Consider the following 12,027-nt stretch of genomic DNA (forward strand, 5'->3'; position numbering starts at 1 on the left):
TGAGCTGATCCTTTGTATATACTTGAGTGAACCAGTGTAGTAGCTGGAAATTGATATTTATAAACAGATTAGTATGTTGATTTATGTTTTGTATCTTTGTACACCAAATGTGTGACTGAAAATCAACTTTCCTCATCAAATCACATCCTTTTTTCCCTCTTAATTAGCCACACTGAATAATATTTGATGCATTTGTGTGCATGTTTTTTTAACAATGCTTATTAATTAGCATAGCAAAAAAGTGTAAATAAGTTCTAGTTAGCCACAAAGGCAATTTTCATCTGTTGTCCCTGGCCAGATGTTAAAAAAGGCATCCTAAAATAGAACATTGTGACATATTTTATAAAGAAAATCACATACACATGTAATATACATGCATATAATCATACAGTACACATCCACTAAGAAATAATATCTCATCAGGATAAAATAGTTATTTGTGATGTAATAATCTGTCCCATCTAATCCATTCAAAAATGGACCTGGCAAGAAATTATAGGTCCATAATAAGCTTTAGTTGTAGTTATACCTGTAACCACAATCACCGTGTTGTTGTCTTGTGTCCTTATCTCCCCGAGGGACTAAAACTGTGCAGCCTAAACCTGTACAAAAGGTCTGCGTTGTCACTTTCTGACTTCAACAAGAAAAGGAGATCACGGCACGTCACAGATCACACCACTTGACCACTTGACACATTTGGGTCTCCTGGATGGATATAATCATCCTCGTTTGGTCCCGTTAAAGAACAGAGCCATCCAATGAGATCAGGAGTTAGCTCGGAGAAGTCCAGGATTGGTCGAAATACCAATTCACCATTTCCCAGGTTGCACCGCCCACATGGGGTGACCAGAGGCTTAGTGTGAGCCTGATTAGTTGTGTTGCTGGTGGGTACAAGATGTTAGTAGAGACGAGCACCCAAACAAATGCATGGATATAGACTTGCTTCTGTAAGTACACTTCAAAATGCTGGTTAAAGTTTTAAATTTTGCATCTTTTGCGTGCAGTGTATTGATCTAGTGATATCACATACTAGTAGTTTGAATTTAAAACACTTTGTTTTGATTCATTGCACTGGATGTTTACTTCTCATGTCTACTTATTGTCTGTGTGTATTTCGACCAGCATGCTGTTCAGTGCTAGAGTTTTCAGATGTTATTACAGAAGCAAGAATGGAAATAGCTGATTTTTTTTATTGATAACTACAAAATAATCAGCTGCTGGTTTAGTGGAGGTTTATCATTTATGGATGCAGAATTTTAAAAGCTTTTATTATTGAATATTGAAATATTTAGATTTTTTTTACACTGATTTGCAATTTTACTGTGCATTATCTTGTGCAAAATTGTCTATTTTCAGTTTTTCTCTAGTTTTTAATAATAAAAATAGATGATAATAATAATGACATATATACAAGTTTACAGTATGTTTACAAAGTAAGAACCAGAATTAAAATTTTAGAAGATAAACAACTCACTAACCACTCTATTTGTACAAAAAAACGTGTAAAACTATAAAATTCATAGTTTTTTGTGTTTTACAAACTTTCTAATATATATATAAAAAATAAATCTATATTTTTAGATCACCGCATAAGGAAAGATTTACATTCAGAATTTCTCACACAACTTGCACATTAACTTGCTCCAAATGGTTAAAACTCTGTCCTTACTTACACTGTAGCGTAAATGTGATGACCTCTTCCAGAGCCAAAACAAATGTGGGTCAGCCTGCAACAACACGGTAAAAGAGGGCCATTCTAAACTGGCTTTAGCAGATTACAGCCTGAACAGATGCACTGGAGAAGGGACCAGAAGATCTGCCAGTGTTTTTTTTTTTTTTTTTTTTTAGCACATGGCCGACTACCTCAGACACACCTGCTGTGTGTGTGTGTGTGTGTGTGTGTGTGTGTGTGTGTGTGTGTGTGTGTGTGTGTGTGTGTGTGTGTGTGTGTGTGTGTGTGCGTGTGTGTGTGTGTGTGTGTGTTGCTACAATCAGGCAGTGTATTCATAGTTTCCATATTTTATTAAGCTTCGAAGTGACTCACACATTATCCGAGCCATACAAGACAATACTGATACTTGTTACTGAGAGAAAAATATGGGGGTATTAAAAATAAATACTTCTAACCATGGATCCAATATATAAAAATACAGTTTATTGAGCTACAGAATGTCAGACTACAGCAAATTTTATATTCTGAGGACGTGGAGAGACACTTGGCAGCGAACACATTGTCTGGATTGACCATCTGCAAACGTCTGCTAAGCACACAGGAGCTGGACTTGGCCCCCGGTGACTCAAGCAGCTCGTCTTATTTGTGATTGTGAGTCACAGTGAGGTTGACCATCTGTCTGCAGGTACCAGTTCCAGAGAAGATGGTGGCCACTGTGCACACCCTGCTCACCTCAAGTAAACATGTTCAACCTGATGAGCAACTGCTGCAGCTGGGTCTCCAAAATACAGGAGCCAATCAGGTACACTGTAAATCATTTTCAGTCGATTCATCTCAGCAGCTAAGTTCCAGTGCTGGCTTTGAATTGTGACTTAACTGCACTTTGGTTGATTAGTTAGTTCAAAGTCATCTTACCAGTGTAAAACTAGCTGAGTTAAATTTGAAGTAAACAAAGTTCTCTAAAGCCCAACAAACTAAAGACATCAAGTTCCATCGACAAGTCAAACAAACTGACTTGCTTTACTTTTATATTTTCTAAATTTGAAAGTTTCTTCTTCCTTTAGCATTATTTTTCATTTACCAGAATCAGTACAAAGACAATCCGTGAGGCTAAATTCAGAACTAACCTTTGTCCTGGTTAGACTTGTTTTAATTACTGTAAAAAACAAATAATCATAACGTAATTTACCTCGTGTTAAAGACATACAGCGGGTTTCCACCATGTCTGAGTCTCTGAGGAGTCTTAACTCTTAACGGTGCATCCTGGGAAGTATTCTAGTTTTGTTTACTACAAACTCAATGAGTTGATTTAACTCTCAGCTGTTCATTCATTCAACTCATTATTTTCAAAGTGCCTCATATTACAAGAACTTGTGTTTTTTTTTAAGCCTGACGGGGTCTGAAAATAAAAATCACACAATTCATGTTAAATTACTGGGAAATTCGCAAAACTCAAATTTCAATAGTCCAAAAATTAAATCCGTCTAACTAACCCAATTTTGGTAACAGCAAACACAATGAAAGCTCCTTCCTCAACATCTGACCAGACAAAACCCTCATGCTGCTACATGTCTTACCAACTTACTTCCTAAATTAGATAGTAAAATAAAAATACCCCCAACTGTTAAAGAAAAGTGAACAAACTTTGTGCACCTAGATAACATTCTGACTTTCTTATTCTTTTGGTGTTTTGTATCGTCAAATTACAATGCCATGTATAGCTCACTGATATTTGCTAAACAGTTGCCAGTTATAGCTATATGGTGCTTCTTTAACTTAAATTTGAAAATGTGTTCACTTGTCTGCAGGAAAGTCACCATTCTTGTGGTCGGTCTTGACAAAGCAGGAAAAACATCCTCCATCAGAGGGATGTTAAGAGGTAAAGCATCAGTGACTTTAACAGTGATTTATCTTTGGTGATTGTTGCTGAGATACAACAAGTGATCCACCTGTGTTTTCCTGCCCCAGTCCCCCACAGCGTAGACGCAGGGCCCACCCACGGCTGCATCAGGAATGAGCTGAGAGTGGAGAACTCCCTGGTGACGCTGCTGGATGTTGGAGGATCAGCGGAGTCGAGGGGAGCCTGGAGGGAGCTCTGTGGGGAGGCCCACGGCATCATCTTTGTGCTGGACTCCAGCGACAGGCAGAGGATAAAGGAGGTCAAGGAGGTTCTCGCTGACCTGCTGAAGCAACCGAGAGTGGCAGGAAAACCCATACTGGTGTAATTACACTCAGCTTTGTTCCTGAATTTCACATGATGTGCAGTGTAAACAGTGCTCTCTCCTGGCTGATGAGTGGAAATGCATAAATCACTAGTTAACCCCCGCCCTGCGGGTCAAATTTTAAAGTTTGAAAATGTGGGGGAAAAAAAAACCAAAACATTTTCACAGTGAAACTTTTGATGTCCACACTTTCAACATTTTAGGGAAATTTCTGAACATTTTTTGGTTGAAAAAAAAAAGAAATGTTAAAAAAAATCTCTAAGAACATTCACAAAAAAATCAACCAAAATCCAGCGAAATCCTCTGGATTTTAGTTGATTTTTTCATGAATGTTCTTAAAGAAAATATTAGAAGTTTTACTGATATATGTGTAATCACTTTAGGTATTTTTAGGATTTTTTTGGAAGATTTTTACTCATTTTTTGGAAAATATTTACAAGAATTTTCTTGCCAAATTTGGGGGATTTTTAAAAATAAAACTTTTAAGGGAGACTTTGATTTAATTATTGTAATTTTCTTCCTGAAGGTTTTGCAAATTTTCTGAAATTTGAGGAATTTTTTTTGCTGAATTTTTGGATTTTTTTTTCAGACAAGGAAACAATATTTTTGGTGCCTGTAAATGAGGACAACAGGGGGGTTGAAGGATAAGTGTGCTGACTGTAATGTGATTTCAGGTTGGCCAACAAACAGGATAAAATGAACGCTTTGCTGGGAAGTGAACTGATTGAGATTCTGTCTCTAGAGAAGCTGGTCAACCAGAGCCGCTCTCTGTGCCATATTGTGAGTAGCATTCTAAAAGCCATTACTGCAGCCCGATCAGACATAAATCATATGTGGATGGCAAGAAAAACTGCAGTACAGAATTGAAGACACCTGTAGAGAAACGTACCTTTTTTTGTATCCACTCAGGAGCCTTGTTCAGCCTTAATGGACCTGCGACGCTGGTCAGACAGAAAGACTCTGCGAGGCCTTCGCTGGTTGCTGCGTGCTGTTTGTCTGGATTATCCAGAGCTCTGTACTCGAGTAGCCCAGGACAGCAAGAGGCCTCTGGAGCCTCAAGAGAGAGAGAAGAATGGAAAAGCAGAAAAAGTGCGCAAAAAACCCAAAGTGGAACGGTAAGAGAGGCCTTAATATTTAGAGGACTCAAATATTGCACAGGATGGCAGCAACTTTAATATCAGATATTTTCTCACCCTAGAATTCGATCCAGCAAGTCGGACCTCCGTCAGGTTCATCGGCCCAAAGACAAGGAGAAAAATACCAAAGGGGAGGGAAAGTTGCAACCCATCCGGAATATGCTGCAGAAGGTCAGAAAAACATCTAGCATCCTTTAAAAAAAAGTCGTACAGTCCAATGCAATTTGAATTAGTTTTTTTTAATTGAGTTTGTAGATTGCAGTGGGGTTGAACTAGTCTGCTGCTAGCCAAACCTAATTATGTATATATACACTACTGTTCAAAAGTTTGGGGTCACCCAGACAATTTCATGTTTTCCATGAAAACTCACACTTTCATTCATGTGCTAACATAACTGCACAAGAGTTTTCTAATCATCAATTAGCCTTTCAACACCATTAGCTAACACGATGTAGCATTAGAACACAGGAGTGATGGTTGCTGGAAATAGATCTCTGTACCCCTATGGAGATATTCCATTAAAAAATCAGCTGTTTCCACCTAGAATAGTTATTTACCACATTAACAATGTCTAGGCTGTATTTCTCATTAGTTTAATGTTATCTTCATTGACAAAAAACTGCTTTTCTTAAAGATATTCTATTGAATCATATTGGGTTCTGAAAACCAACATAAATTCACAGCAGAGAAGATGGAATTAATTAGTTATTAGTTCAGTGATTTATCAGTCATCAAAATTGCTGCGGATCGACTTGAATTGGATAATAAATTAATAGATGTAGCTTTGCATGGTACCCTCTTCCTGTTCTAACTAAGGTCTGTGTCTCAGTGTCTTTCCAGCAATAATGTCAAAAGACTTTTTTCAGAAAAAGCAAATGTGTATTAATGGCGGTTGCATTTCAGGTAGCACAGATCCTCCTTCTGTGCATGAGGTTTCACCATCGTTGCATACCAGGACACTTAATAGAACTGATATATCATTGTTTTCTCCTGTGGTTTCTACAGTGAAGTCAAAATTTATATAGTTTGTTTGTGTCCTTGTTAAAAGTTTAAAAGATATATGTCACACTAAATAAAGGTTTTTCCTCAGGACACCACGCTGAAAAAGAAGCTGAAGACAAAGAAGAAGAAGAAGCAGGTTAAGGTCAAGGAAGGTGAAAAAGATGAAGAACAGGCCAACGAACAAGAAGAGGAAGAGGAGGGTGACGGTAATGAAGGAGAGCAAGAAAACTCTGGTCATAGAGACAGAGCCAGCAGCGCCCTGATACCCCCCAGAAAAGGCAAACTGAAACGCAAAACTAAGGTTAAAGAAGAGACTCTGGATGTGCCGGAATCACCTGACAATGACAAGAAGCTGCTGAAAGGTTGTCATCAGTTAATAAAGGATTACAATTTGTAACCTGTTTGAAAATAAAAATCTAATTATTGTGTCTAATTATGTCTAGTCAAAGGGGAAAAGAAGAAGAAAGTTGTGAAGGTAAAAAGAAAAAACAAGATCAACACAGAGGAGGCGCCTGAAGCTTATTCTCAACCGGTGGACCTTTCTGCAACTTTTGGTGAGCCTCATCCACTTCTCCCATCCATCATTTAAACACAGCGACACTTCAGACTGTTCAATGATAAAATTACACATTCAACTTGAAAAAATGACTCTGTCTCTTGACAGATCTTTACCGAAAGGCGATCCAGGCTCTGAGGGAGCGTCAGGATCAGGGGCAGTGAGAGTGAATCCTTGGTTGTGTTTTGCCACCTGAGGGTGAAGATGTGGTGCACAGCAGTAGCTTCCATCACACAACATCACTTCACAAACTGATATTTCTGTATAATTTCCTATGTAGTAGGCTGATCCCTGAGCATTTGGAGTAAAATTACAGATTCCAATGTGCAGTGAAGGGCGGGTCTAAATAATTGTTGAATCATTTTTAAAAAAAGTTAAATTACTAATATAAAATGTTTAAAAAAAGATGAAGATGAACTTTGTACTTGGCCAAAATGTTAAAGGGGATTTTGTTTGTATAAATTTATGCAGTTTTGAATGTAACAGAGTCATGATTTTTGAACTCTACTCTTTTTATATTATTGTTTGGACATTTCCCAGCACTGGAAAAAGTCAGGAACATTGCTGAAGTGATGATCAGATATATGAAAATTGTATAATAAACATTTTGTCGCTATACTTGCATGGTTTCTTTTACGTGATTACTGTAAGTACTGCAGCTACAAGTTAGCTGCTACGTTTAAGTGCTGCTTTTCTGTCATTTCATAATTCTTCATGCAGTTCTCTACAACGCATTTCCTGTATCTGGAGAAGCGGTTTACCAGATGGCATAACAGATTTGAATCTCAGTGCTACAGTTTCTGGCTTTCGCAGAGAGATTTTGCAGTTTTACCAATATTGATTGTGCTGTAATAGGCTTTAGTGATGACAAAGATTGTTAAACAGACGAAGGATAAACATACATTCTGCCATTATGATGAGTTTTACATGTAAGTCCGTAGTGTTAAATCATTATAATGATGCCTGTAGCGCTCACTGGTGAATTTATGACATTTTCATCATATACAGTAACAGTATCCTCCTAAAATGTATCATTGAAAAGCTAAAGATTTTTGTTCAAGGTTTGTTATGCCATTAAAAACTTATCAAACTAATCAAATAGTATGAGGTATGACCTGAGGAGCTCTGATGGCAATATGGATGACTTAGATGGGCGAGTGTGTCTAAAGTGAGCAGGGTAAATTCTCATTTTAAACATATCCAACTGTTATGCTCTATAAAAAGCTATTCAGGCCTTCATTCAGCTGCTAAAAATGATTACTGACTATATACAATGAGGGAATAAATGGTGTAGTTTTAGATTTTTAGGACAAACACAAACACCATCTGGGTCAGGGCCCTCAAATGTCTCACAAGCCAGTGGTAAGCTTTAATTATGCTCCCTTGTGGGTCGTCACACAAACAGCTGCAGGCACAACCAATGTGATATTGATGTTATTGTTCTACTTTCTAATCCACTTTCAGGGCGTCACATACATGTGCAGTAAATCCACATCGACAAACTCCGCATATGCACACCGCTGTCCTTGTAGAGTAGTCTTGCATGGATAAATTTTGGGCTGCGTGTGAATGTCTGCAGAGGGATCCACACAAAATATTATCAGTTTGGCCAGGAATTTATGCCACATGGACTCTAGCGGACACAAAAAGTACTGGTCTTATGCCTTGTTCCCAGATACTTGTGTTTGTATAGGAATCAACTGGCACTCCATTCATTCCTAGAGGGACGTCCATGATCTCTGATGTGTTTGTGACACTCAAGTCTGGCTCAGTTACGTTGAAAAACCTGAACTATTGCTGCAGTGGATTACAGAGAGACTGGACTGTGTACCAGAGAGTGGGATGATGATTTAGCTAACAGGCTAGTCAGTTGCTTGACTATATTTATAATCAAATCATGGAAATGTACAATTAAAAAAGAAATTAGTTTAGCTTGTTTAATAGATACTGTACTTACATAATGTACCTACATACGGTAGTGGTTTATATGTTTTGTAACAAAACATTTCACACACTGTTGGCTTCTGATTAGGTTCACTCCCATGGCTGCGCAGAATTTCTATCCATCTGTAATGAAAGTGGGAAAAGGAAGTATAGTATTAGACACTATACCCTACTCTATTTTTAAAAATCCGGATTTAAAATTTATTTGAAAATTGTCAGACATACTGAAATGATTGTATTGGATGTAACAAATGGCTGACTAACCTGCTGCTCTGAGTCTGAGCTTAGCCTAGCATAAAGACCGACAACTGGTGGAAACAGCTAGCATTGCTCTGTCCAAACTTAACAAAATCCTCCAACAGCACCTGTAAAGCTATCTAATTAACATGTTTTATTTGATTTCTTTGATGAGTACATGTACAAAGTGCAAAACAAGTCAAATTTGTGGTTTTAAGGTAGTAGTGTGTGTGGGATGGGACTACTTTTTTCCTCAGCGCAGTGACTTCCTGGTGTCTTTCTTGGTTGCTTGGCAACCAAAGTCACATCCTCTATTCTAGAAAGTGTATTTCACAAAATGGTCTCCTTTATAAATTGGAGACAATTTAGCGGCAAAACCAGTCTTTTGGCGCTGTCAGCTGTGCAATGTTCTCCACTACTGAAGTGACCTTAACTATAATTTAGGCTGTGCTGGAGTGGTGGATGGTAACGGCTCCGTCCTGCTCCTGATGCAGCGTAGAGACGAACCGCGTCGCCATTTTTGTGGTTCCCCCAGAAGCCCATCCCCCTGGTGGATGTTCGCCGGGAAACAGTGCCGCTTTCGTTCAGTTCAGTGGGAAGCGCGGCGGAGGAAGATGGCCTCACCAAGGACAGTTACCATTGTGGCTCTCTCTTTTGCTCTGGGTTTATTTTTCGTGTTTATGGGGACCATTAAGCTCACTCCAAGGCTAAGCAAAGACGCATACAGTGAAATGGTGAGTAGCGCTGAATCTTACCCATCAAGTGTCCGCAGCTGTGAGGCTAAAGGCCATTGTTCTGCGGTGCTTGCAGTTCCTGCAGGCTCGAATAATGTGTGGAGACGCTGACCTAAATAGTAAAAGATACGGAAAATGAATGCATTGGATACTGATTGGCTCCTCTCATCTGCTGGGTGATGCATTATTCTCCCATTAGAGCATCCTGTAATGTTATATAAAATGTTTAGCCCTGCTGTAGTGCATGTAAGCACACAGTTGGCACATAGGCTAACCGTGTATATTACACGTAAAATATTTTATTATTAACACAGGGCACATCCATTAATCAGTCGGGATACATAAAACAATGGAAATTTGTTTGCCGTTGGAAATTAAACGTTGAAACAGGGATGAATAATGAATGAATGAATGAAGGCAGCTTTTCAGATAACATGCCCTAATTTAAAGATGCACACATATATTCAGGATAATGAGCAGTTCTGAAGGGGCTAGCTTGCTCTTTATAGCTTGTTAAATGTGTTGTAGCTGCTCAGCTTCTTGCATCAGAAGAATAGCAACTTAGCAGCTGAGGAGCAATGGCGGCGCATTCCAGCAATTTCTGAAAGATGCACCTGCGGGTGCTGATGTTGAAATACCCTGTGTGAAGATGATGGATGGCATGCCTTAAGATTTAATGAATACAAACTAGAAAACTCCGAGGACATTCTCTGTTCCAATTTGTATAAATTTCTATGTTTTCTTGAGCCAGGGAGCACTAAGCTAAGGATGGACTGTGCAGCCACGATGATGATACACTACAGATGCATTTGGATGTTAAACACTTACCTTGCTGACCTTAAATGGCCCTGAAATGACCTTACTGAAAGATACACACTGAAGTTTGTGGACCTGTGTTTTTTCAAAAGATCTCTGCATTTCTTCTTTCAGAAAAGGGCATACAAGAGCTATGCTAAGGCATTGCCAGGCCTGAAAAAAATCGGGATCAGCTCAGTCCTGCTCCGTAAGATCATTGGCTCTCTGGAGGTGGGCTGCGGTGTGGTCCTCACCCTCGTGCCGGGCAGGCCGAAGGACGTGGCCAACTTCTTGCTGCTGCTGGTCATGCTGGCTGTCCTGTTCTTTCACCAGCTAGTTGGAGACCCCCTGAAACGGTATGCCCACGCTTTAGTCTTTGGTATTCTGCTCACCTGCCGACTGCTTATTGCCCGCCAGAGTGACGACCGGCCGGAGAGAGAGGACAGCAGAGAGGAACAGCACATTAATGATCAGGAAAAGAACAAGGTCAAGCAGTCTTAAGATCTTCTTCTACTTCAGTCCAAGCCACAGCAAAGGGAACCCGGTGCGCCTCTATGGATTGCAGTAGTTAGAATTTTGAAGGGAAACAGTCACTCCTAGTAATAATAATACCCCTCACATACATCCTCTGTCCATTCTGGCTGGCTGACTGACTACTCTCACCTACTCCTCTGCACTCTTACTGTGAAACTGAGAACTCCTGGTCCATACATCCTCTACATAACCGTGGACAATCGTACCTGTGGATACTCCGATGAGCTCGGCTCGCTGTCACACTAGTCAATTCAGTTCCCCTATTTATTTTAAACCTACACTGTGTTAAATGTGTTTGTGTTTTTATTCTACTGTGACTTACCATTTATGCTCCAAGTTGATTTGAGAATGCTGTTTTTCATGAAAGAATCTTTGTAGCTTGTTTTTCTAATTTGTTTTTATACTGTAGGTAGGAGAGGCTGATAATTAATGAATTTCAAGCATGTCTGGTTTGGTCAAGATTATGGAAGATAAACCAAATGAGCACTGTTGAAAGAATTTTGTACTAATTATACGTCAACTAGTATTACATATCCACATCTTGTTTTGGTGCAGTGTTACCAGAAGGCTCTGTTGGAAGGAAAAAACATGTTCATTTCTCATTTCAGTAATTTTTTGCAGAAGTACGCATGACGTCCTTTTATCCTAAAGTAAAATAAGCTAAATATCCTCTTTCTCCTTCCAGTTATCACAGTGAATTTGTTGGGTGTCTGCTGCCTCCTTTAAAAGCAGATGATAACCAAATCCAAACGGTCTTTTTTTTTTCCTGTTTTGAATTAGAATTTTACCATTTGTAATACACAGGTGAAGTCTTAAATTCTGCTCATTGCCTTGGTTTTACTTTATTCCCTCTGAAGGTATGAAAAGCATTCCTATTGCAGCTAAAAATGAACTCAATTTTAAGATTCAAAATATTTCTGTAAATGATGTACTTAAAATAAAGAACTGGAGGTGAGACTGACTAAAGATTGTTTTTTGTTAGCGCTCTTGCATTTCATTCAATCCAAGCTTAACCTTAAATTTAACAAAGATGGATGCAGTTGTGGGATTTTTGTGTTGTAATCTCGTTATATAACTTCAGTCTGTCCATATGAAAGTCATTCCTTCGTATCAGCATATTGGCTACAAACTGCTCTGATATGAAGTGATTGACACCATTCCCAACATTACAGCGAAACCCACCTCTACTGCTGAC

General features: G+C 38.9%; 2 protein-coding genes and 1 long non-coding RNA gene across 3 annotated transcripts; 2 read left to right on the plus strand and 1 right to left on the minus strand.

Annotated features, from left to right (window-relative positions):
• The first annotated feature begins 831 nt into the window (after positions 1-831).
• On the plus strand, positions 832-7,204 carry arl13a (ADP-ribosylation factor-like 13A). The gene is made up of 10 exons (XM_023273742.3): positions 832-947; positions 2,358-2,474; positions 3,481-3,551; positions 3,641-3,893; positions 4,569-4,674; positions 4,804-5,009; positions 5,093-5,201; positions 6,121-6,394; positions 6,476-6,586; positions 6,697-7,204. The coding sequence occupies exons 1-10, from the start codon at positions 928-930 to the stop codon at positions 6,750-6,752; spliced, it is 1,323 nt and encodes a 440-aa protein (XP_023129510.2). The 5' UTR covers positions 832-927; the 3' UTR covers positions 6,753-7,204.
• A 75-nt stretch (positions 7,205-7,279) lies between these two features.
• LOC118470519 (uncharacterized) lies at positions 7,280-10,471 on the minus strand. The gene is made up of 3 exons (XR_004847617.2): positions 10,332-10,471; positions 9,525-9,615; positions 7,280-8,655 (listed from the first exon to the last, which is right to left on the minus strand). It is a non-coding gene; the product is annotated as an uncharacterized LOC118470519 (long non-coding RNA).
• On the plus strand, positions 9,212-11,787 carry tmem35 (transmembrane protein 35). Its single transcript, XM_023273743.3, has 2 exons — positions 9,212-9,503; positions 10,434-11,787. The coding sequence occupies exons 1-2, from the start codon at positions 9,258-9,260 to the stop codon at positions 10,797-10,799; spliced, it is 612 nt and encodes a 203-aa protein (XP_023129511.2). The 5' UTR covers positions 9,212-9,257; the 3' UTR covers positions 10,800-11,787.
• The last annotated feature ends 240 nt before the right edge of the window (positions 11,788-12,027 follow it).

This window comes from Amphiprion ocellaris, chromosome 13, assembly GCF_022539595.1.
Source record: "Amphiprion ocellaris isolate individual 3 ecotype Okinawa chromosome 13, ASM2253959v1, whole genome shotgun sequence".
Classification (NCBI taxonomy): Eukaryota; Metazoa; Chordata; class Actinopteri; family Pomacentridae; genus Amphiprion; species Amphiprion ocellaris.

Coding starts and splice junctions, on each gene's coding strand:
- arl13a (XM_023273742.3), top strand. CDS start 928: ATGGATATAGACTTGCTTCT. Junction 3,552..3,640: donor CATCAGAGGGATGTTAAGAG/GTAAAGCATCAG, acceptor TTCCTGCCCCAG/TCCCCCACAGCGTAGACGCA. Junction 6,587..6,696: donor GGACCTTTCTGCAACTTTTG/GTGAGCCTCATC, acceptor GTCTCTTGACAG/ATCTTTACCGAAAGGCGATC.
- tmem35 (XM_023273743.3), top strand. CDS start 9,258: ATGCAGCGTAGAGACGAACCGCGTCGCCATTTTTGTGGTTCCCCCAGA. Junction 9,504..10,433: donor AAGACGCATACAGTGAAATG/GTGAGTAGCGCT, acceptor TTCTTCTTTCAG/AAAAGGGCATACAAGAGCTA.